This window comes from Chelmon rostratus, chromosome 20, assembly GCF_017976325.1.
Source record: "Chelmon rostratus isolate fCheRos1 chromosome 20, fCheRos1.pri, whole genome shotgun sequence".
NCBI classification, from domain to species: Eukaryota; Metazoa; Chordata; class Actinopteri; order Chaetodontiformes; family Chaetodontidae; genus Chelmon; species Chelmon rostratus.
The window spans coordinates 11,526,763-11,551,848 of record NC_055677.1 but is presented as its reverse complement, the minus strand read 5'-3'; the positions used below and the strand labels follow the sequence as shown (position 1 = coordinate 11,551,848).

The window sequence follows — 25,086 nt, the reverse complement described above, 5'->3', positions numbered from 1 at the left end:
GCGGCGCCGCTTCACTGGTCAACACACATGGCCTCCACCTGAACGACCCGATACTCAAATCTGATTGTCATTACTTGGCCATTACGCACATGAACACCCATAAAGGCAGCAGATTCAGTCAAAACACACAAACACACATCACTTGGTCTTCCTCACCCTCTCTTCCATCTCCGCCTCTGTGCATTGAATGACTACCCACCGCAAATTAATGCAAACACAGCCATATTGTTCCGCAGGTACTACTTATTTATCTAACACAACGTGATCCGGGCAATTCATCACGCTCAGCTAGAGAGACAATACTGTCTTTGTGACACCGCCTCCGCTTTTGCTGCATGTTTGGCTTTTCCGCAAATATTGCCTGGGCAACAGTACATCTCAAAGATAGCCTAGGAGAACAATAACCGGGTAAATATTAGTCCTGAGCTTTGAGATGTATGCTAGGTCTGGACTCTGGATCTGAACAAAGTAAACATGGTGACATTTATTATGATGGATCGTTTTGGATTTCATTTTGGGGCAGCAAAATAGAACTTAAAGATCTTTAATAAAGTAAAAAAAATATTTAGCTGTTTGCGGAGCTGTTGGTTCATTAATTCTAATACAGTTGCAAGGCTATAAATCAGACCTGTTGCAGTGGTTGCAATTAATTTTTAGCATTTCAGTTCAGAGGCTAAGTCAGCTAGGCTATGTTTTCACTTGCGAGGACAGAAAAAATGTCTACATCTACTAACTGGAGTTAAAAGAAGACCAAGAGTGCAGCCATGCTAACATGCTAGCAGCTGTGTGAGGCAGCACCTGCAGGCACAGCAGTGCTTTGAGCTAAATGCTAACACCAGCATGCTCACAATGACAATGCTAACATGGCGATGTTTAGCAGGAACAATGTGCAAACCATGTTCACCCTTTTTTCATCGCCCTTGTTCACCATCTTACCATGTTAGCATTTGCTAATTAGCGTTTAAATCAAAGTACAGCTGAGGCTGATGGGAATGTTAGTTTTGCACATGGAGATGAAAATTTAGGGGACCACCAAGGTGATTACAGGGAATGTGAATATCTGTATCAAATTTCATAGCAATCCAGCAATTTCATGGCAATTTCATAGCAATCCTAAAATCCAGAAATATCAATCTCAAGGTTGTGCTGGAAGAAAAGTCAGGGGATCACCGAAGTCATTAGGATTTATTCTCTAGCGCCCATTAATCTCTACTCAAATTTTCATTGCATTCAGTGGTTGTTTTAGTGTCTCTCATAACCAAAAATATATACATTTATATTAAAAACTGTAAAAAATAGACTTTTCTCAGACCGAGTGGCTCATCCATGTGGAGTGATATTCTTAGTACAGTAGTAACTTTTTAAAATAAAGTTTGAAATTCAGCGCTGCTAGCATGGCAGCTAGAATAAATGTTTTCTGTATTCAAGGGCCAGTATACAATCTAAGATCATACTACTTAGTGTATTCCCTTGATGGTAAAGCTGGTAGGAATACTACTATAATCCTCAGTTAATGATATACCTTCTCTGATAATCCTGCCTGATAAAGATTCCCTGAGGAATATTCCTTAATCCTCTCCATCAACACGGAGGTCTTAGAGGTCGTCTTCATTGCATCTTGTCAAAAATCACTTGTTTGAAGAGAAAAAGCAGCAGGACAGACCCCAAACATGGGCAGCAGAGGAAATAGTTTTCCTCTACAGAGTAATGCTCTGACAAATGGTAGTAAGGTTTGTGCAGCTGGGGTGGGGGTGGTGGTGGTGGTGGGGGGTTCTGCTTTGGTTTGTTGAAAATGTCAGGGAGCCATGCTTTTCCAATAGTACACAAAAATAATAAGGTCATCCCCTCAAACTTGAAATGGTGACAGATGCTGTTTTGGTCACATGCTCTGATCGCAGAAAGTGTCTAGTTTATAATTAGGCACAAAATGAAAGATGCTTTTTAACCAAATCACGTTTCACACTGTCTTTTTTTTTCTTGTCCGGAGCATCCATTCACATTAACCTAAACTTATTGTGAGGGAGACAGCAGTATCATGTGTACTGCTTAATGCATTAATGCCAGCCACATTTCCTATCACATTACGACATGGGCTTGCCTTCTTCTCTGTGAAAACATCAGAGTCATTTGGTCACAAGGGGCAGCGTCTTGCCTGCATTAGGAAGCAGACTGGGTAATAGTCTCGTCTCCCCACACTATTTAAAAGCCCTATTTGCAGCAGTGAGGAGAACATCCTGAGCTCAACACCGACATCACACCAACATCCAGTAAGTACATGACGCCTTCAGCTTCCTCTGAATGTTCGAACTTTACGGCTTATTTCTCAAAAAGGGTAAATATTTGGGATATCTCCGATTCTGACAAATGTTTTCACCGTATAAAGTATTTGTCAGTTTAAAGTTTTAGCTGGTGTTTCACTTAAAATGCCAACTTATCTAAATATATTTGATGCAGTTAGATTAGAATCAGTTATTGTGCAGTGAGTTACATCCAACAAGTGTGTGATGTATGATAATGTACGATAACCAGTAATACTGATGTATGAGTGTGCACTGTAAGTAGCACAATAATGATATGATTAATTCTGATAGAATAAGATATAATTACAGATTGCAGCTGCTCGAAGTGGATCTGGTTTTAACCCAGGGGACGGGCCGCTCCAAAGGGTCTTCAATTACTAAATTCATCAGTTTTTGGATGGATTTTTTTTTCTTTGATTTGGGAAATAATGGATAAACAGTTATTTAAATATGAGCATTGGAGAAGCTGAGAGGGGAAATGTCTCTTTGCTGGAAGTCACAACTCCAACCAGACGCAGCGCCTGTTTTTGTGAGTGGTCACAAGCCCGAAACACTGGAAACCACTTTGACTGCGTTGTTTTTTATAACATTATCATAATCTTAATCTGTAGCTTTGAAATAAATGCAGCAGTGTAAGGAGAATATTTCCCCCTGAAATGTAGTGGAGCAGAAGTATAAAGTAGCATTAAATTGTATTACAGTAGAGTACTTGAGTAAATGTGTGTAGTTACTTTCCACCATTGTTTTATTCATTTATTTAGTAATTCATACATGAAGTTTTATGATTTTGATTTTAAAGCTTCATTATTATAATCTAATAGCCTAGTGTGACACTTCAGAATTGACTACGGTTGTTTTGCTGCAAAACAAATCCATCTAGTTTTACACCTTGACTGGTCATTGTAGGTCATTTGGAGTAGGAGTTTTTAATTATTATTTTTATTTTTTTAATTAAATTCTCTCAGCAAACATGTACGCCTAGTTGTCTGTAATACAACTGTACACAGTTGAATATGGACATTGGAAGAATAAACTTTCAAAGCAAATCCCTCGTATGCAAGGATGTCATTGTTAAATGCAATTCTATCCACCACCTGCTTTTCAGCTGTGTGGGACATGTGTTTACCAGTGGCCATTAGTGCACTTCCTGTATACTGTGTACAGATGAGTGGCAGACTCAATTATAAAACAGCAATGACAATTATTTACCACTGCTGCTCGGAAGTGATGGGGGGGATGATATACAATGGGTCATTATCAAATCCACCAAATTAGAAGAAAATGAGGCTGCGTCACTTGTTTTTGGGTTTTTTTTTTACAGAGGAGTCACCCTGTTAATTTGCACTTGCACTAAAGTGCGAGCCTGATTTCCAGTCCTGAAATATTGACGGATCATAAAGGAAACATGTTCTCTGGTGGGAATGTTTTGCAGTAGCTTATTACAAACAAGGTGAACTACACTGTATTGCATTTCTGGGTCATCTGTAACAATAGTGTATAAGTGTACCTATGGATGTACCTCAAACTGTAATTGGTGCCAACGAGGTAAAATCGTTGGGAAGTCCCCTGAAGCAAAGACCACATGTTCCAGTAAGAGCAACACTTCTACATTATGATCCTATTTCTTTATTTACCGATCAGAAGAATCCATTACTAATCTGCAGGGCTGCCTGAAGGGAAGTGAATTAAATTGACCAGAGCTCACAGAGGTTAGAGTTGATTATTGATCTCTCATGTGGAGAGAGTAATTCTGCTCACCTTAAAGGAGCCGGTAAAGGAGCAGGCCGGCTTAGAAACTCCATCCAGGCGATCTGACTCATGCAATATTGCCTAAATGTTTGAAATTCGATGTTAATCAAGTTAGCAATAGAAAGTAAATAATGTCCACAAAATGACTTCCGTCCGCACGGGGCGAAACTGCTGTTTTGAGAAATAGCTTTGATCAGTCACAGTTTACGCCAAAGGAGCGCCGCTGCATGAGGGCGAGGAGGCTCCCAGTGAGAGTTCTCCATAATTCGCTCACCAAAAATGTCATTCATCGTTTGGCCTTTTGATGTGATCGAGGGCTTCGTACAGTACAATTACAAGGTCTTTCTCAATCTCACACGCTCAGGATCACCCAAGGACACCTGGGACTGACTCAAACAAGCTGCCCCCCAGCTGCGAAGGAGATAATTGCTTTCTTCAACAGAAGGGGTTTCAACCTCCAAACACTCGGCGAATCTGAATGCCCTTCCGGGTAAAGACAAAGTCATCTGTGCCCATATCCCCTCATGGCAAGGGGAGCCTATGGCTTACGGTGTTATCTGCCCTCTCAGTCACATAACACCGTTTTTTCCATGCTTGTAAAACAGGCTTTATATACTCAGTTATATGACTTGATTAAAACTATTGTGAATTTGTTTTCTATTTCAGTATTTTGTTGTTGCCTGCATACAGATATGTGCACCTGTGTGTGTGTGTGTGTGTGTGTGTGTGGTTATGTCTAGACACGTGTCGCCACCCTTCATGTGGGCACCCAGAGTTTGTCTCCAGTGAGTTGAGTGATGAACTTCAGCAGGGAGGTGGCCCGACAGACCAGTTGTTATACATATGTGATAGAGGATGAGGATCCAGCTCTGGCAAGTCTTAATGTATTCGAGGTGAGGAAAAATAAGCCAATTTATAGAGGAAATGAAGTAAAAAATCAACAAATGCGAAACCACAAAGGTCTAAAAAAGAAAAAAAACTGTTTACAATACGAGGAGTGTTTATGTAACACCCCATCAGTAATCCCAACCCTGTGTAATCTTAAAGAAAGTCACTGTGAAGAGCTGAGTGCAGACCGGATGACAACTCCAGCATTGTATAACAACGTTACGTGAGTTGCAGTATTGAAACTTAGATTATTCTACCGAGTGGTCTTTAAATTGAACAATAGACATTATGTCATACAACATGTCCTCATACTTAAACATGTTAACTGCTAATGACTCCCAAAACAACATATATGACTGTTACCGAACTGACATATATGATTGATGGAGAGTACCAGAGATAGGTGTAACAGACCAGTTGTCATCATGTGGTTAAGGTAGTTTGCTCAGGTTTAGACACAAAAACTATTTGGTTAGGTTTAGGAAAAGATCATGGATTTTGGTGTACATTAATGGGGTAAATTAGTGTTACTCATGTTCAGTTACATAACGCTGACTTTTGGTTTCACACTGGACACAAACAGCATCCTCCTGAGTGTTTGTTTGAGCCATCCGTCCGCCCCACCTCCTGCATGTCTGGATTTTCTTGCTTTTGGCACTACGTCACCTGACTTCCTCCTTTGCTGCTGTCATAATCACACCGGCCAACCAACGTCCTAACGAACTTAAATATGAGTTGCAATAACGTTTTTTGGTGTGGACGGGCTGCGTATTTATTATTGCAACAGAAACACTGATGGCTGTTAATACAAATAAAAAGCATTAATCCTCACTCTGGAAAAGCCTGACACGGTTCTTCTCTTATCTTCACTCTGCGCACATTATATCACATTCTATATTACCATCCAGTTGGCTGAGAAGGGTGACCTGGCTCTCCTGGAGAACCTGGTCAAGAAGAGCCCAGAGGTCCTGAGTGAGAAAGATGAATGTGGAGCCAGTCCCCTTCATCACGCCGCCGCAGGGGGCTACATCACCCTTATCCAATTCATCACCAGTGTCACAGACTCACAGGGTAGGCATGCCTCAGTCATCGATCACAAGTTACAGTCCAGAAAAGGTGAAATATGCGCATTGTGCATCACCATAATTCTGGATTGAAGTTATTGTATAAAGCAGTAAGTTATATTACAGAGTGCTGTGTCTGGTACTTATAAGAGTTGATTGTATCTGCATCTTTATTAATAGCTTAATGGCATTTGTGTGTGTGCGTGTGTGTGTATTCACATGTGCTCTCGCATCCCCTCCCAGAGCTGAACAGCTGTGATGAGCAGGGAAATGTGCCCCTCCACTGGGCTGTGGAGAGGAACAAAGCGGAGAGCTGCAAGGCTCTTCTGGACCTGGGGGCCGACCCCAACATCCTCAACATGGCCCTGCTGTCCCCCCTGCACCTGGCTGTCAGCCTCGGACACAACAGCCTGGTGGAGGTGAGGAAGCCGAAAGAGTCCAGGCTGAAATAACTATTTATTTGAAGTGCTCCCGTGTTTTTGTGTCAAAAACATTTTGATATACAACCCCCTCAGCACAGACATTGACTTTTTTTTTATGTTTTATCATTTTCACAATAAATATACTACTTGGAGATTTTGAGGGGAGGAGGTAAAGAAAATATTTCATTTTGTTTTTTTTATAAAATATAAGATCCAAAATCCCCCCCACCCCAGTACTTTTCACCCAGTCCCTGATGGAGTAAATTTACATAGCCATATTGTTACGACTCTGGATTTCACTACTTTCTGGCACCAGTGAATGAATATTTCAAACCAAGGTTTACTTGCATGATAGACCCATTAAGCCAACAGGAGGCCCAGTGTAAAACCGCCTTTGTTTCCTCATCTCATTTTCCTTTCTACCTAACAGAAAGACGGCAGGTTTACAATTTTTTTAACAAAAGGAAGAAAAGAGTATATCATATGACCACATCCCACCTTTTACAGCACATGAACTCACCATCTAATGACCCTCATTAGAGCAGCCACTGCACTCTAAAGTCAACTGAAAACTATCTGACAAAGCCTGACTCGACCGTCTACTTGGGAAGACCTTGTCCCGTCGTCCCTGTGGCGTTTGGCTGCTGTCCACAAACTGACACGGTTGCCGTATGCTGGAGGACGCGAGTGCATAAGTGAGGAGTTGAGGAAAGGAACAGGATGGAGCTCACTGTTAAGTTCTTATCTTTGCCCCCTGCAGCTGCTGCTGTCCTACTGTGCCACAGACAGCAATCTTCAGGGAGACCTCGGGAACACCCCGCTGATACTGGCCTGTTCAATCAATAACTGTGAGGCTCTCAACATATTGGTATGTACAAGAGTGATGCTTTCAGACTTATGTGTACCTGCGCCAGCCTGTAAAGGAAACTGTCCGGCTGTACAGAACAGATTATGTAGCTGTTCTTTATACTGACCGTCAGCCTGCCGCGGCTTTGTCTCTGACAAAGAATTTTCTGTTTGTCTCTCTCTCCATCCATTCTCCTACCTGTCAAAGATTAAGAACAGAGCGCGGCTTTGCCAACAGAACAAGCTGGGCCATTTCCCCATCCACGCCGCTGCCTTCGCAGGTGCAAAGAAAGCCATGGAGGTGATCCTGAAGGCCGGTGAGACAAAGGGAATGACCTGTCATCAAAAACTCACAGTGCTGACAATAATGAAAAAGTTTTGCAAGGCCAAACAGCGCATTAAATCGATAGATAGCATGAGGGTTCAACTCAGCCCCCCAGAGATGTTTAACAGAATGAGGCCAGATGCCGCAGACAGACAGTGTGTTTATCCACTGTGGGAGGTCTGTTTGGTAAATCTTGTGTTGTCGGAGGAAGGTTCAGCCAGATCGCAAAATATTTATGATATGTCTGTGATTGCTCAGCAAGGGAATTAACGGGTGTTCACATTTTTGTGGTGTTTGGGAATCCACACAGATAGCCCACCATGAACGGACAATTACTCATCATTTCCTTCCCTTAAAAAACACAAACAGCATAAATATTGAATGCAAAGAATGGAGTTAGAAGATGGAGGCCCTGCAATTGAAATTCCCTTGAAAGCTCGTCAGCAATAAAAACAAATTAGCTTATACCAACAAGCGTCGAGCAAGAATCCTTCATTATGAGCCTGATAGGCCCTCAGTGTATAAATCACAATCATGAAACAGTTTATTTAATTTCCCGCTGGCAGGAGAGGAGACTGGCCACCACACTGAGTCACACATCAACTATTTGGACAAGTCCAATAGCAGTCCCCTCCATCTGGCTGTGCGCGGAGGGAATATGGATGCCATCCGTCTCTGCCTCGCAAATGGCGCCAAAGTTGACCAGCAACAGGTACTGGCACCACACTCTGCGTCGTGTTGTGATAAACGCTTTAACATCTGGGAGCGACTAATTGCAGATATTGCCGTTCACCATCCATCTGTCTGTCTGTTGCATGCTTCATCGGGTTTGCTTTATTTTATTTTATTTTAACTAGATCTTATTTGCCTTCACTTGTGAAGCTGGCCAAGTGGTCCCAGCCTCTACTGTTTGAACACGTCAGTCTTATAATGCCCATCTGGGAGTGATCGTTATGTGCAGCCCTGGGGTAGTGGCCGGAGCTGCAGCAGGAATAGTGACTACAGTAATAGCCTCGGTTGGCTAAATTGATACAAATCACCTCCACTTACACGGCGAAGCTGAGTGGAGCGATCACTGGCCTCCTCCTGCCAGTTCTGGTTATCTCATTAAAGGCTTGTGTTACAGACCCCTGGGTTCAGCCAGCAAGTCTGGGAGATACTTTGCTGATGTTACACTGGGGAAGTGCACAATGCATGTGTGTAAGTGAGCACATGTGCGCATGCTAATTCCTGCGCGCATGTTTACGTTCTGCTCCGCCTGGCTCAGTTTGTCACGGCGTCCCCGAATGGAACAGACATAATCGAGCTTGTGAATATTCATTCTGTTTATCCATTATTCATCGCTCGTAATGTATCCGTGCTTTGTTGCCGTCCAGAATGACAGGTCCACGCCGCTTCATTTGGCCTGCACCCAGGGTGCTACTGAGGTAGTCAAGCTGATGCTGTCCTCGTTTCACCAAGTGGAAGACATCATCAACCTAACTGACGGGGCGAATCAGACCCCTCTACACAGGTGGGCTTATTCTATCCCTCCACCCTGAACTGAGTTATTCTGATTCAAAACAAATAATCTAATTTGGAAATACTGATTGTATCACTTCCATAACTATGTGTTGGTAATGCCAATGCATGTTGCTGTGAAGGTTGATAATTTTCCTCCGTAATGGCCTCTTGTCAGCCATCTATCTGCCCATGTGACATGATGTTGTGACGATGTTCTTTAGCTGCCCTGCTAGCTCAACTTTGAACATAACATTTAGGATTTAAAGGAATAGTTCAATATGTTACAAAAATACGCTTATTTGCTCTGTTAAGAGATCGATACCATGTGATGTTTTGTGTGGGACTATATCTTGCTGGAGGCTCGTCATCATTGTTAGGTTGCCAGGCAACCAGTGTAAATTCCACTGAGTCACTTTGGCACATAAAACCACATATCTCATCACATGTGTTGTCTTAAACTTTAGTTTTTTGTACAATTAAACAAATGAGAACATACATGTTAATTAGTGAGCTTGAGAGTTTAGCTGTTTCTGCTTTTTCCCCACTCTGTACGCTAAGCTAAGCTAAGCTAAGATAAAGTAGTTGGCTTTAGTATCGTATTTGCAGGGACTCGGTTGGACTCGGGCCTCCATGCAACATTTATGACACAAAAATTTAGCACCCAAGTTAGTTCTTTTCAATGGGGCTGTTAGAATTGCAGAGTTTATGTTAATTTGCACAATGCTTTTGTGTAGAGTTCAACCGTGGTGCGTTTTGAAGTGCGACTTTGCACTCAACCATCTTGACAGGGCTGACCTTTGAGCGAATGGAGAGATCCTGAGAGTCCATAAGAGAGCGAGCCATCTTATTAGCTGTATCTCACCATCCAATTTAATCTGAGTCTCCACAAGAGGATGAACTTCTTCACGAAAGAAATGAGGCTTGCCTTGCGAGTGCATGGTACGAATATGGTCCCTCAAGTTAACTTGCAAGCCAGTTAGTGACTAAGAGCAGAAAAAGCAATGTCATCAAGCTTCCAGCACCACTTTTCTCAGTTATCGCACATGCTCAGAAATACTTTCAAATTTTTAATTAACCATTTTATGAACAGATATTGTTTTAATTAAACTATTCAGAGATAAAAACCCTTTAAAATGTTTTTGTGTAATCTCTGTGGTTACTATACCAACTGCTTGCTCATGCTGTATAAAGATCAATCCACCTCATAATATCAACACTGTAACACTGTGACAAGCAAGAGGAACAAAGATATAAAATCCTTGGGCATGGTCAGCAGAATAATGAGCTTTTAATTGGGGACAATAATAGTGATATGAGTACGTAATAAAGATATGCTTCCCACATTGATTTTATCTTAAAGCTATTTGTGTTGGCACAGACAGCAGCAGAGTGAGACCAGATTCAAGGACAGGGGGCAGGGGGAGGGATCTGTGTAATCCTGTTTACCCTCTTTTTAACGTCTGCAAAGTCCTTACCTGACATTTTTATTCTTCCTCTGATATAGCTGCTGAAGTGTGTTGTAAAATACCCACATTAAACTAAAAGCTGGTGTGGTTCAGTAAGTCTAACACGTGACCTCTAACACACACAACAGCCGCGCTCCTGTCTTTCGCCAGTCAGTCATCTGCGGATTTTAGACTTTGAGATTTCTCTGAAGAACGTCATTCAGTGGCGGAAATCATCTTACCTCCACTTAAGTCTCTCTCTCGATGCAGAATACCAGGAATTAGTGCATCATTGAAGTGAGCCATTGCAATCCTGGAGATAAAACATGTAACCACAAGAGGAAAATCTGGTTGTTATATCACGCTCTTAGAATCAGATTGTCCTTATTCAACATCTGACGATACTGGTCAGATCTTGAGTCACAAATCACGTGTTTGTACGGCTGGCTTTACAACGACTGTGTTTGCTTTTCCAGGGCTACAATATTTGACCACACAGAGCTGGCTGAGTACCTAATTTCTTTGGTAAATAAAAGGCACGCACACACACACCACCACACACACACAAACACCACAGATGTTATGCACAACTGGTACTGTGTTGTCAGGTACCCTGTTATAAATCGCTTGCCTTAAGTGTAAGAAAACTGCATTTTTTCTGCAGTACATAATGCAATTGCGCAAATAAAATGGCAAATCAACAATTTATGCATCAATGCTGCTCATTCAGTGATCGGGTCACATTGTGTTCCTATTGCCACCACTAAACAATTGCAATTTTAAACACACCTCTTGGCTTAATAAACGTCAAAGGTGCTGCCCTGTTGCTTGTACAACATCTGTCACCATCTGTTGCGCTTGCTGTAACAAAATTGTGTTGCTAGGGAAAGCTGGGGGTCCGGGTTCATCTCCTGTCAACTCATCCTGTCAGCAAACACAGCAACAGGAAACAAACTGGTGCACACCGTGCATGTTTTATCTCAAAGAGTGACATCACTTGGCACCACAGACCAGCTAATTGCAGAGAATACGTCTGCTTTTCAGCTGAGATTTTGCCTTCAGCGCTAACAAATCAGGCCACGAGGATGTTAGCGGTTTCTCCTGTTACAGTTTTTTAAATGTGTCGCTAACAGGAAGTATAACATATATCAATGTCTATTTTTTGGCTCAAGTAATTGACAGTTTATGAAGCCCTTCTGTTCCCTCAGTCACTGTTGCCATGCCTTTGTGCTCTTGCATGCAACCTCTGTAGTTTCACAGAATGGTGGCAGATTTATTATTTAACTAAGCATTATAATGGAAAAGGTTTGAAGGATGACAACTAACGATGTCTTCAAAAAATGTAGTGGTATCGAATGTAATATTAGCTGGGGGTTGCTGAAGTGTAAACGTCACGGTTGGGCTGGGGAAAGGACCCAAATGCAGACAACTGAGGCAGAGCTGTTGCAGTTCAACGATAACATAGAGGAGCAAAGGCTTACAGGATGGTGAGGCCAGCAAGGGTCAAAACCAGACAAGGGAGTCCAAACAGGCAAACAAATCCAACAAGGAGCAGGCAAGGTCCAAAGCAGAAAGGTAACAGATTAACGGGATGCAGGCTGGGGAGCAAGACATGAACCACATGGTAGCATAACATACTGATGTGGTAAGGAACAAAGAAAGGTTGATGAGGGAATGAGGTGCAGGTGGGGAGATGGGTGTGGGGCAGATGAGAAGTGGGAACAGGTGTGTGGATGGGTGGGGCAGTCAGGTGATGAGGAAAAGCAGGGACATTTGGTGGACAGCTAGAGGATGGCAGGCTGTGGGAGGGGAGTGAAAGTACTCGGCCTGGGAGTAGTGAAGAGGGGGCTGAAGTGAGTGGGACAGGGGCTGAGAGCAATGCGGTAGAAAAAGGGGAAGTAAGAACCAGATTGTGACAGTTAATTTTCCAAAAATGTAACACTTCTAATCGGAAAAGAGCTACTAAATTAGCGTAAAGGTATATATGATCTTGGGTTGGCTTCCACACTGAAGGGAAAGGGTAGTCGTGAACACTAGCTGATATGCAAACATGTGAGATTAATATAGACGTTGCTGATGTTCCCATGGTTTCATTTGTTTGCCATGATTACATCAATGTAAAAATTAATGCAGTAATTGATGAGGTGCACTGTGCATTCTCTCATCAGGGCGCAGACCTTAATGGGATTGATTGTAAAGGAAACTCTCCCTTGCTGCTGGCTACGAGCTGTGGAGCATGGAGGACTGTGGCTCTGCTGCTGTCAAAAGGTGAGCTACCGCACTGCATTTCACCCCTTAAGCAACGCTCATATCGGTTTGTAAAATGCCTGAAAACGCAGGTGGTGCCCACTCATGCATGTGTTTGTGTCTATTAGGAGCGAATGTAAATGTGAAAGACAGATGCGGATGTAACTTCCTTCACCTGGCCATTCTGCAGCCCAAAGGTCTGAAAAACCTCCCGGAAGAAGTCCTGCAGGTACTCCTCAATCAGTGTTGACTGTTTGTGTCTCATCACACGCTGCTCAGACTACGATATCATTAAGAGCGGGATTCACTCTGTCAATTTGCGTCGAGCCTATAGCCGCATGCATTCAAGGCCAGCTGATGAAGCTCATTATACTCTCACTAAGCCAGATGATCCTTGAAAACATTGTAAGCTTTACCTAAAGCTACAGCGATGCCTTCAAAATGAGGCACAGAGGAAGGCTGATGTTTACACTGGGAATGGGATCTCTCTGTATCTGTGCTCAAATATTATTACACTACACTATTATTTATATAATCTCAGCACGTGGGTGTGTATATGTGTAAATGTAGTCATGGTTGAAGTTATGTAATTTGTGCCCTTTATGCTGCATGATTGCTGCCAGTCTTTTACATATGTGCTATGTTTAATACACCTATTGCTGCCTATTATAAAGTATGAATACATCAATGTGTTTCTAACTTGTCTCACCACAGCATAGCAGCGTGAAGGAACTGCTTAGCTGCGAGGATAACGAGGGCTGCACCCCGCTCCACTACGCTTGCAGGCTGGGTATCCATGACTCAGTGAAGAACATGCTGGGCCTCTCGGGGCAGGTCGGCCTCGCGTGCAAGTCCAAGGACAAGAAGTCCGCCCTGCACTTTGCTGCTCAGTGAGTTCAATTGGTCCCTGAGGGCAGGACTTTCCATACCACCAAGCTGGACAACACTGATTTGGCCTGAATTTCCCTCAAAGTCGCTCAAATTTGATCAAAGTAGTGCGAGCAATGTCACTGCTGTTGACATTAAATAGTGTGGGATGCTATGAATATACTCCTTTTGTATTGTTTCTGTTATTTTAAAGCCCCTGTATTACTGTTAAAACTCTGGTGCAATTACTCTCTGCACAACAGAATTTTCTTGTCTTAAAGTCTGTCTTCAGAGGCAGCCTAAGATCACATCCTGACGTTGTTCCTCCAGTTACTCTCTAACAAGTGTTGTGTATTGATCAATAATACCCCAAAAGTGTGAAACATTAATCAAAAGTGGATCTTTGGAGGACTTTGACTTATGATCTTCCAAAAGCCAAGACTTTTGTCTCTGTAATTGAACAACAGTGGTCAGATGAAAAATGAAGAAATGTGGCCACATTTAAACCTGCTACCACACCGCTGTTTTAATCTGCTGAGCAATTTCTGCACTCAGATGTCTTTCGATGATTCATTGCTGTGACATACCTATTATACAGTGACCCGGAGGAATTATCACAAGAATAGAATTCTATTAGCGAGGCACATGTGAAGAAATGTCACAGAGCTAACAGTGTAAAATGAGTGGACATTCAACATTATTGTTATTGATTTTTCTATCATGTACCCTCTATTTCATCAGAGCTGGAGGCCAAATGAAGGCCACGCTATGATATCATACCTTAACCACTGTAGACACCTCATTCCCGTCCCCACCAGTCTCACTGCACTAACACAAAGTGCTGCTGACCTTCTTAAAAGGTTTGGAGACAGAGAGAGATCATAGCCAGGCCAATGTGTCACTTCTGTTTATGTCTCCTTGCAGTTTGCCAAACCATTAGTCATTAACACTCCCCAGCACTTTTTAACTATGTTTTCCCTGCAGGTTCAAGCCCTGCACACCGGTCTTAAGTGTCTCTGAGCAAGATGCTCAATTGCCAAGAACTGTGCTGTATGTGCCGGCGGCCTCTGGCCACAGCGCAGCAAAGCATCTCCACTTGACGGATCGTAACAGTGAGAAAAGTCCTTCCGCAGCCTCATGCTTCTCCTCGCTGCTTTCTCCTTTAAGGTACGGGCGCATCAATACGTGTCATCGATTGTTGGAAACAATCACAGACTCTCGTCTGCTAAATGAAGGTGACGAGCGAGGCCTGACGCCGCTCCATTTAGCTTCAAGAGAGGGCCACACCAAGGTGGTACAGCTGTTGTTGCGCAAGGGAGCTCTCTTTCACAGGTAAACTGACACACACAGACAGAACACTATACTATGGCCTAGTCCACACAAGTGCACAAGTATTTTTTACAAATGTATGTTTTTCAACGCGTTTTGGTCTTTCTTCCGTGCAAATGACTTTATACGCGTCTACACATACATGGACAGTTAGCCTTCGAGTTTTAATGAGGAGCAGAGGCGTCAGAATGAGGTCGCTGGTACGTAATCCAACACTCCCACAACCACAACCCAGCCAGCAACACGCTGTGTTTCATTAGCCGCTCCACTTCCACTCATTCACTTGCCCTCAGCCGTTGGTATTACAAAACAGCATACATTGCATCGAGGCCACTTGGAGAGCAGAGGGGGAGTGGGTAGGGGGAACCGAGGGATTTTAATAGAGCACACCTGTCCATCTACACCTTAAGCCTTAACTAACATGGATCAACTGCCAGTCGGAGGCTTAGCACTACACTGCTTTTTACAAATCATCAGAAATACCTGCATTTCAATGGGGCGAAGGCGCCTTCTGCACATAATTGCTGTATGTTGATTCTTCATGATTAGCTGCATCAGTAATATGGAAGTTTCTATTTGTGATCTGTTTTGTGATTATTGTAACTATTACTTATGATATCTTGCAAGACAGCAATTTTCGATGCATTTACCAAGAATGTTGGGAATAAAGAAATCACAACAGCTGAGCAGTACAAAAAGATTTAATTAATTCCAATAGGTTTTTCAGTAAAATATCAATCTATCAATGAGATTTGCTTAAAAAACTATTGAAGTAGGCAAGGGAACCTATTCACATATAGACCTATATAATATTTGAGAAAAACTGCAACTGAAAACCATTTTTTAACTGAAGCAGGATTTCTTTGTGTTTTACATACATTACTGCCACCCAAACCATGGATGCATTTTCTTGCACCAAATGTATAACTGCAATGCATTGTGGGTGAGACACAGCTCTAGAGTGACCATCGTGCACCCTCAGCCCTCTGAGGTTGGATCCCACCAAGTTCCCTTCAGTTTTTCAGACAAGTGGAACGGCACTAATGATGATGAACGCAGCTCCGATCGGACCACCAGTTATTTACCAGTACTAGCCTTTTTTTAGGCTTCTGATTGGCCAACATGGCTTTAGGGTCGTATCACCACCTGTTGGTTTGGCATGCTCATGACGGTGCATCACTTGTGTTTTTGCATTTTCATATGGAGAGATGTTTTTAAAATAGCCGTGTAGGTGTGAACCACGCCTATGTACTGTTTTGCAGTGGTTGCAATTTACAGTGTACAGAACTGTATACAATTTTTGTGCTTGTCCCCAATTCCTGTTATTTCAGCATGTCTTGTTTGCAGTGATTACAAGGGCTGGACTTGTCTGCACCACGCTGCGTCTGCAGGATACACACAGACTATGGACATTCTCCTGGCAGCCAATCCCAAGTTACTGGATAAAACTGATGAGGACGGGGTATGAATCATTATTGTTCCAAAAAGTCCAAACAAAACTAATTTCAGCATTCAGCATTGTTACGTAAAAACATTGGCACCCTAATAACTGCCAATAGCATTGAATAATAGAGACGTCACTGTTCTATAATTAATGCAGAGTCCTGTCTCCTGTTATGTATTATATATACTGTGCATGCCAGAACACTGCGCTCCACATCACAGCCAGAGAGGGACATGTGGCTGCAGTCAGGCTCATGCTGTCTCGGGGAGCAGAGCTCACCTTAAACAAGAATGACACGTCGTTCCTGCACGAGGCTCTGCAAAATGGGAGGAAAGATGTGGTCAACGCTGTAGTTGACAGTGACAGGTATACTGTTTGTAAACCATGTATTTATCCAGCGAAAACCAGAAAATGCCTGCATCTCCAAAACATCAACTTTTCTGTAGTTATAAGAAAGATATGCCTGTTTTCAGCATTGTAACACTGCATTTTACTGGTAATCTGATTGGTTTTTGAATGTATCTATCGAAAGGAGTAGGAGATTGAAAAATCACTAAATTTGATGTGTGACTGTGCTATCATTCACATTCTTGCCACAACTTATTTTTGAAAACGACCACCCGGTGGCGCCAAAGCCCAAAATGTTTAGTCCACACATATTGCAGTGTGACTTATTCACGTTTGTCTTCTTCCAGATGTGCTGATGCTTTGGGGCTGTTCACACCCGGCTCCAACCAGCGATGTCCCATATTAGACATGATTGAGTTTCTTCCTGAGACCTACAAGGTTGCCAGTAGCAAAGAAAAAACATGTGTATCATAAATCTGCGTGCACAGTGGTCATATTTCTCCAGTTTGCTGTTGTATTAACTGTTCTAATTGAACACTGCTTTTATATAACAAGCCATCAGATCCTCTCTCACTGGTTTTCTGCTTTCTTCAATAGCACCTATTGGACAGCTGTGTGAGGGAATCTGACGACGATCACAACAGTCCTGACTACCATGTAATTCAGCTACATGTTGCACAATCAAAACATCAGGACATTCTATATTGTACTGAACAATGTCAGATTAAACAGTTCTTTGTGTGGTGTAGATTGAATACAACTTCACATGGCTCCAGGCTCCGCTTGCATTGAAGAAGGTAGCTGACAATACCGTGAAGTTTCGGCCACTGGCTGCACTTAACGTAAGCAACTTTTTAATTCAATTTACAAAATTGACATATCTGCAAATAATCTATTCCTCCATGAAGCAGCAAAGTTGTGTTAGTCATGCATCGCCCTCATTCTCCTTTACGTATCTGTGGGCTCAAATCTTGCACATACAGTCTCATTCGATCGGTGTTGGCCGATTCATCCACATTGGTGACGCTCATTCTGCGGTGATAGTGAAAACTACACAACCAAAGTCTGTATTCCTTCAAAAGAGATTTTGCTTTGCCTGCACTGGTTAGTGAGGTGCAGCTGCATGACTTTCCAAAGGCCTGCCCCTGTGCTACACCTAGATGAGAGATGACACTTTGCTTGATTGCTTGTCGCTTTGTCAAAACAAAATTCTTACCTCAGTTTGTCTCCCCAATATTTATTCCTCTGGCTGCCTTGAAAAGTTAGAAAAGAACATATTCCTGCTTTCGTGCCACCGGCCCTCTAGCTTGGCCTCCAGGGAGGGAGGCCTCGGAGCGACAGGTTTCTACCTGGCCTCCTCGACCCCAATGAGGGGCCGGCTGGGAATGAGCTGTGAGGTCAGGCTGCTGCTCTCCTCCCATTACCACTACCATGTGTTGGGTATACCTACTTATGAACAAGCTGATAAATGTGTTGTGAGTGCCACCTATTTCTCCCCTTGCTGCTGGTCGCCTTAGAGGTCAGCACCTCATACGGTGCATTGCTGTTGACTGCAATCACATGTGTCATTTTGATTTCTTCCGGTTGGAAACAGGCAGCGGAAGAGGCAAAGGTGTAAGGCATGAACCTAGCAAAAGCTCCACAGTGCTCATCTGCCTGTAAATTCCTTTTGTGATATTATATTCTCATTTTGCAATTAAGTTCAAAATGGGTTCAGTCTGCATGCAGATGCTCATAAATATGTTTTGGTGAGTGGCCAAGTCTGCAGGGCCCTATTAAAGGGCTCTGTCAGGGCATGAACTAGAGGTGTATTGTGTAATCTTTGTTGAATAGCCATTCACACAGCAACCACTACTTCTTTTAATACTCAGTGACATTCCATTTATTACAAAAACACAATCTCGTCTGCCACCAAATGTTAGAGGCACTCTGCAGCATGGTTGCGCCTGCTGATGTCATCTTACATTATACCTGTGGATATCAATAAGATGCATACACGTTGAAATCTTTTCGGCCATAGCTGTCAGGCTGTTCTTTATTGCTTGTCGAAAACGTGCATCAACAGCAAGCTGTTTTTCTGTCGCTCTTTGTGCAGGCGATGGTGCAGTACAACCGCATTGAACTCCTCAACCACCCTGTCTGCAAAAAGTACCTGGCGATGAAGTGGTGCGTATTCGGGATATAACGGCCAAGAGTGACATTTCTCACTCTGATGTGTTGTGACTGCTGATCGGATTGCAAGAGAGAGGATTTATTGTGCTGCATGCACCAAATACCAGTGCATCATTTACCCAGAATGTCATTTTTCTCGTGTTGAAATTGCTCCGTCTCCTTTGTTCTAATCCACAGGGTCGCCTATGGGAGCAAGGCTCATTTGCTCAACATGTTTTTGTACCTGTTGGGCCTGCTGCCCCTGACTCACCTGATAGTGGCTCTGAGGCCCTCTATGAACACCACTGCCACGGGCGAGCACAGTATCACCATGGTGCCAGTATCTTTCATACAGGTACGACAGTGATCATCCATATGTGGAATTTTATGTTTAATATCAAAATAAGCCTGTAAGCCTCTGATATACCTGCTTCTGACTACTTATTAGCATTCACATGATGTAATCATGACACCAATCAATGTTTGTCATTATGATCTTCATTTCACAGCAAAGTCTGTTCTTGTCCATCTGCATGGTGATGGTCGTGGTCATGAACATCTACGCCATAGCGAAGGAGGTGGTGCAGATATCACAACAGGTACAGTTACGCACGTCATCACCTCGCACCAAGCATGTGCTCATAAATCTGTTCAGCACCAGGTCTCGCCCGCAGTCGGGCGTGATGGATGAGCGCCCTCTGATTTAGATGTGCAGGATCGCAGAGCGACCACAGTCAGAATGTCCCCCCTGCACTTTATCTGAGGGTTCAGGAACGTACACTTACAGCGTTCGTCGTGCATTCAATGAAAAACTGCAACCAAGCGTTGCTCATATATGCAAGGTTGTGTGTCTAATTATTTTGTATTTTTGCTGATTTTTCTTTTCTTGTCACTTGAAAGCGCTGGAATTACTTCAAGGATTATTCCAACCAGTCTGACTGGTTTTCAGCCATCCTCTGTCTTCTGTTCGTCATTCCCACCATGCTAAATGTAGAAGGTTCTTTACACTGGCAAGCAGGGGCACTAGCAGTTTTAAACTCCTGGGTTGGATTCCTCTTGTATCTCCAGAGGTACTGTTCTCCCTGACTTACCTGTGCCTACATGTCTTTTTTTTTATGGTGTGGAAGCCGCTAAATGGTGATTTCCTGTTTCTCCAGGTTTGAGGGTGTTGGCATCTATGTTGTGATGTTTTGGGAGATCATGAGAACACTGGTCCGTATCGTGATGCTGTTCTTCTACCTGATGTTAGCATTCAGCTTGGCGTTCCATGCTCTGATGCTCAACCAGGTAAGAGCAAAAAAAGAAATAGTCAAAATTGTGTCAGACTAAATGTTTTAAGCCCTTCGAGTGGACGCAATATGCTGCAGTGTCTCTAAAAGCTCACAGAGTGACAGAATGAATAACATACTGATGATTTTTCCATTATCAGTGGTGGAGCTAAGATGGAGTTTATACTGTGGATGGATGAAAGGCCATTTGGTCATTAATACCAAAGGCTTTTTATTTATGAATGCACTTAGCAAATTTCATGGTAAACCATTAATTTACAAGATGGTGTCACTGACAAAAGAAGCATAAAGATTGGGAATAGCAGGAAACAGCTAGCTGGACAGAAAAAAATGTGCCTGCAGGGTATCACAAAGACAATGCATATATTCTCATGGGTTGTTTTGAAGAAGTGCTGCAGAATTGAACTCTGATAGATAAAATTTGCTTCCTTCTTTTACCCTTAGAAAGAGTTTGACAGCGTGCCACTCTCAGTGATACAAACCTTCGTGATGATGGTCGGGGAACTGAACTACCAAAATAACTTCCTGGATGCTTATCTGAAGAAGGAGCTACCTTTTGGTCTCCTGACTTATTTCATCTTTGTGAACTTTGTTCTGCTCATGCCAATACTGCTGGTGAACCTGATGGTAATTATGCACAGCAGTGTCCCTCGTCATCGCCTCTCACATTACAAGCTAGCGCATATTTTTAAACCGCTGAACACACAACATGGTTCTCATCCCTTTTTGTTCGTGTCGTAGATTGGCTTAGCAGTCGGAGACATTGCTGAAGTACAAAGGAATGCTGCCCTAAAAAGAATAGCCATGCAGGTATGTGCAGAAATAGCTCGTCTGTTACTAGATTTCTTTCACGTTTGCAGCATTTCCAAAGCGCAGGAGTCATTACGACTTTCATCCTGCTTGCTGCGTGCTTGCCCAGCCTCCCGTGGCTGTCCTGGATAAATAAACCAGACAAGTATAAAAAACACAAGCACAGTAAATGATGATGTGGTGTTTTGTTTTTGAGGCCGTGCAGACTTGGAACATGGACATGTAAAATTCAATACTTCTCCAAAAATATTGGCAGGAGACTGTGTACTGTAGCTCTGACTGTTTCGATTTCAGTGCAAATGAAGAAGTGACTAATGTGACAGACATAGTTTAGAATATGAATAGAGATCTTTGTCTTATGCATGTACAGACTTGAGATCAAACAGAGAATACAAGGTTCCACTGCTGACTGAAAGTCTGAATATTCTGACCCCAGATTGAGCTCCACACTGCTCTGGAAGACAAGCTGCCTTATTGGTTTGTGAACCGAGTCGACAAGAACTCCATCACTGTCTACCCCAATCGCAAGTGCTCCAAGGTATGCTCAACACTTACAAACCAGATACTGTCCAACATATCGATTTGTCTCCGTCGCCTGCGTCAGGTCCCCTTCTTAATCCTCACCACTTTTTGTCAACAGCACTATATAAAGCAATTAATCACAGGTGATGATGACGAAAGTGAAGTCTGGACTCGTCTGCATGCCAAATCACAGAAGTGCTCTTTTTTAGAGGACGAGCTCAAAAAGCAAAAGCGCAGGTAAGGCACACAAGGGTGCACGTGACAATCACATGAGAGTCAGTTTTCTATTCCCTGGAATCATAAAACTAGGCTCCAAGTAGGCTTAGTACTGCGATGATGGAGAGTACATTGTTACCATTGATTCTAATACAATAAGGAATGCCTAAACGGTGGTCTTTCAAGCATCAAGGTTGTTGATGCATGAGCAGCCCCTAGTGGTGACAAATCAATAAAGCAAGGGACCAGGTGACAGATGTGACTGTATTTCTTTCTATAATAAGCACATAGAACAACTCAGCAGTATCCCCCTCAAAAAGCCTGATCATAAACCCGCGTGAGCTCAAATGAAGTCTCCCGCTGAGCCGCACGAACTGACGCTTTCCTCCTCAGGATGAAGGAGGTGTCGAGCATGCTGGAGAAACAGCACAACCTCCTGAAGCTCGTCATCCAGAAGATGGAGATCAGCTCGGAGGCCGACGAGTACGACGGCCCCGTGAACATCAGGAGCAGGATGTGGCCGAGCTTGGCTCAGGCCAAGCCAAGAGGACAGCGCGTGTCCCGGTGGGTCCCGCTGATGAAGGCCATCGAGTCCAAGAGAAAATGAAGAGGATGGGATGGAGAGAGCATCTCAACCTAGCAACACGAGAATTATCACTAGATCATAAAGATCTGGGTATAACTTGCATAATTATGAGCTGCACAATGTGTTATTAATTACATTCCATTTTTTTCAGTCGCTTTTTCATCCATAACATTTGCATAAGTGTGTTTCTCAAAACAATTCACACAAACCGCACCACATAATGGATCCCCTGTAAGAGCCCATAACTTTCTCAGATATTGATATTATGTGTGTCATTGTCATCAAAATGTGTTTTCTGCACTCGTACTGCGTGGCATATATCAGTTTCAGCAGAACAAAGTTACACATTATGTGGGAGAATGCAAGAGCCTTCACTGTTTGTGCTGTCGTTCACTGACAGGCCCTGTCATTGATCCAGAAAAGAAAAAGACAAGTGTTTTACAGCACAAAGCAAACAAAAAAAAAAAAGAGACAAAATTGAGAAAGTAAACACAGGAAACGAGGCTCAGGCAGAATTACAGTGCAGTCTATCTACACCTCCTGTCTGTCAGGCCACTGATCCTCACCCACATCACAACAGAGATCTCACCTCGCAATGCACAAAAATCTTCTGCACTCAGCCACTTGTCAGGGTTGTGTTGTGCTCCCTCTGTATGTATGCCGATTGAAGGTTCATGACATGCACCTGTGAGCTCTTTTAGAGATCCGGTTTACCATTGGTGGACCCAACCCGTCTCACACACACACACACACACACAAGCGATTCATCAACTCAAGGCACATTTACAAAAAGAAAAAAAAGTCGAAGAAAAACATAAAGAAAATATGCTTGACAGATTGTGACAGCTGGTTCAACCATTTTGCATGTAATGACTTATGTGATAATCTAATGTCTAAATGTTAGGACTATTTAAGAGAACCACTATAATACAGTTTAATCAGCATGACATGATGCATGCACCAAGTGACAGAGAAAACTCAGATTGAGCCCTCATACCCACTATATCCATCCTGTATATTGTAACAGTTGCTCTTAATTGAGTTGTCCTAATTATTGTGTGGTTCAGTACTGAATATTGTTGTGTACTGGACTCAAACCTAGGGTATTAGTGGTATCATTAATTTTTCACTGTAGGCTGAAACAGTAATTTCTTGTCCAATATGGCGCTGCTAAGTTACACTGGTGACCCACTGATAATGTTGAATGTTTAGGTCATAACTACTACTACTTCTATAATGCTGTAATGTGTCTCTCTGGGAAATATGTGCTATGTCTCAAATATGATGTTTTACCTCCCCTTTTGTCTCAACCTGTTATTAAACATACAGTCTTAAAAGATAAAGGAATGGGTTTTGTTTTTAAAAACATTTCATTAAATTTCAAGTCTGTTGGTTGAGACCCAGGCAGAATTTAAAGCTGCAATAAGAGCTGAGAGGACACCTCCCATGTCTGGATGAATTACTGTTGCTCAATTCCGGCAAGGATTTCCCTTGGACCTCAGCGAAATTCGGTATTTCCTCAGTGCACAATAAATCTATATGAATGCATCAATTACACAAAGAGCTTTTTTGCAAGATAGATGCTAATCTCCCATCCAATGTACAGAAGCAAAATATTTGCTTGGATTTTGGCTCATGAATGAGTGAATATGATGTTTAAGCTATCTTAAAGTTTCTCAAAAGTGAGCATGTGAAAGCAACATGGGCTAGTTTGTACTTAGATTCTTCTAATGCATTACAATTACATATGCTTTATGAGTAAACTATGAATTTTGTTGTACACATGAATGTGATTATATAATTTATATGAACCGATTGTTATTATTTCTGGACTCTTTGTAGTGTTGTTTGAAAATGTCTAGATCTGGGTCAAATTGACGTGTGGTGTCTTGTAAGCCTGCGCAGGCAGAGCGTGGTCTTATGCATGACAAAATACTAGAAAACCCTCCAAAACTTCTCAATGGTTGATGGACTCTTGCCTCTGATTTGTGCACTTCAGCAGATTTGTGCACTCGAGCTGCCTCAGCGGCAGTCCTGGGAATCAAAGGAGGCTGGGAGCGAAACAGAGTAAGGCCTCTGACATCATAAGCTTGCACCTGTCCCCCGGCTTCTCCAGCACAGGGCCCCGATAGAGGTCACAACCCCTGAAAGTCTTCGCTGATGGACAAATGCTAGCTCTCCCTTCATGTCAACTTTTAAGTGATATTTATTACTGTTGGCCCTGAATTTAATTATTCCCAGGGTAAATGCAATAACCGTGTAGCCATCAATTACACTGATGTTTTGGACAATATTTTTTCATTTGCTTGAGGAACTACATCTACAGAATGACTAATGAGCGACCTTGTTTTACCTCAACCTGCTTCTTGTTGACAGTGAATGGAGCAGCCGGTTGAAATATGTGTCACATAGTCAATACTGTTTCGTGTTGTGTAAAAAAAAAAAAGATGACAGCTCATGAAATGAGGAGTAAATCCAACAGCAGAATCCCTTAGCTTGCTCCTTCAAGTGTGTCAGTCAGGCCGTCCACCTCGCTGACGGATGCAGTGACAGGGGATGAGATGGCAGCCTGCCTGAAGCTCAGACTGTCCTACCAGCACAAGTGCAATTTAATATCTCAACCTCACGACACATCCAAGGATAAGCTAAGATCCCTCCGAGGTTCCAGCTGATGTCAGGTCTTCTTGTGAAAACGTGCATGGAGGAGCGGGGATTGTGGGAAGCATGGGAATGTG

The 25,086-nt window shown here is 42.8% G+C and overlaps 1 protein-coding gene across 1 annotated transcript; it reads left to right on the top strand.

The window, feature by feature from the left end:
- Positions 1 to 2,231: 2,231 nt before the first annotated feature.
- Positions 2,232 to 23,643, top strand: trpa1b (transient receptor potential cation channel, subfamily A, member 1b). The gene is made up of 29 exons (XM_041961477.1): positions 2,232 to 2,267; positions 4,414 to 4,539; positions 4,790 to 4,942; positions 5,846 to 6,008; positions 6,245 to 6,420; positions 7,184 to 7,291; positions 7,478 to 7,586; positions 8,161 to 8,306; positions 8,971 to 9,107; positions 11,019 to 11,067; positions 12,711 to 12,810; positions 12,918 to 13,018; positions 13,504 to 13,679; positions 14,824 to 14,988; positions 16,333 to 16,447; positions 16,629 to 16,795; positions 17,125 to 17,215; positions 17,375 to 17,434; positions 17,527 to 17,619; positions 18,873 to 18,943; positions 19,127 to 19,283; positions 19,438 to 19,527; positions 19,829 to 19,998; positions 20,086 to 20,215; positions 20,662 to 20,844; positions 20,959 to 21,027; positions 21,464 to 21,565; positions 21,668 to 21,786; positions 22,159 to 23,643. Exons 3-29 carry the CDS (start codon positions 4,847 to 4,849, stop codon positions 22,370 to 22,372), a joined length of 3,357 nt encoding a protein of 1,118 aa, XP_041817411.1. The 5' UTR covers positions 2,232 to 2,267; positions 4,414 to 4,539; positions 4,790 to 4,846; the 3' UTR covers positions 22,373 to 23,643.
- Positions 23,644 to 25,086: the final 1,443 nt, after the last annotated feature.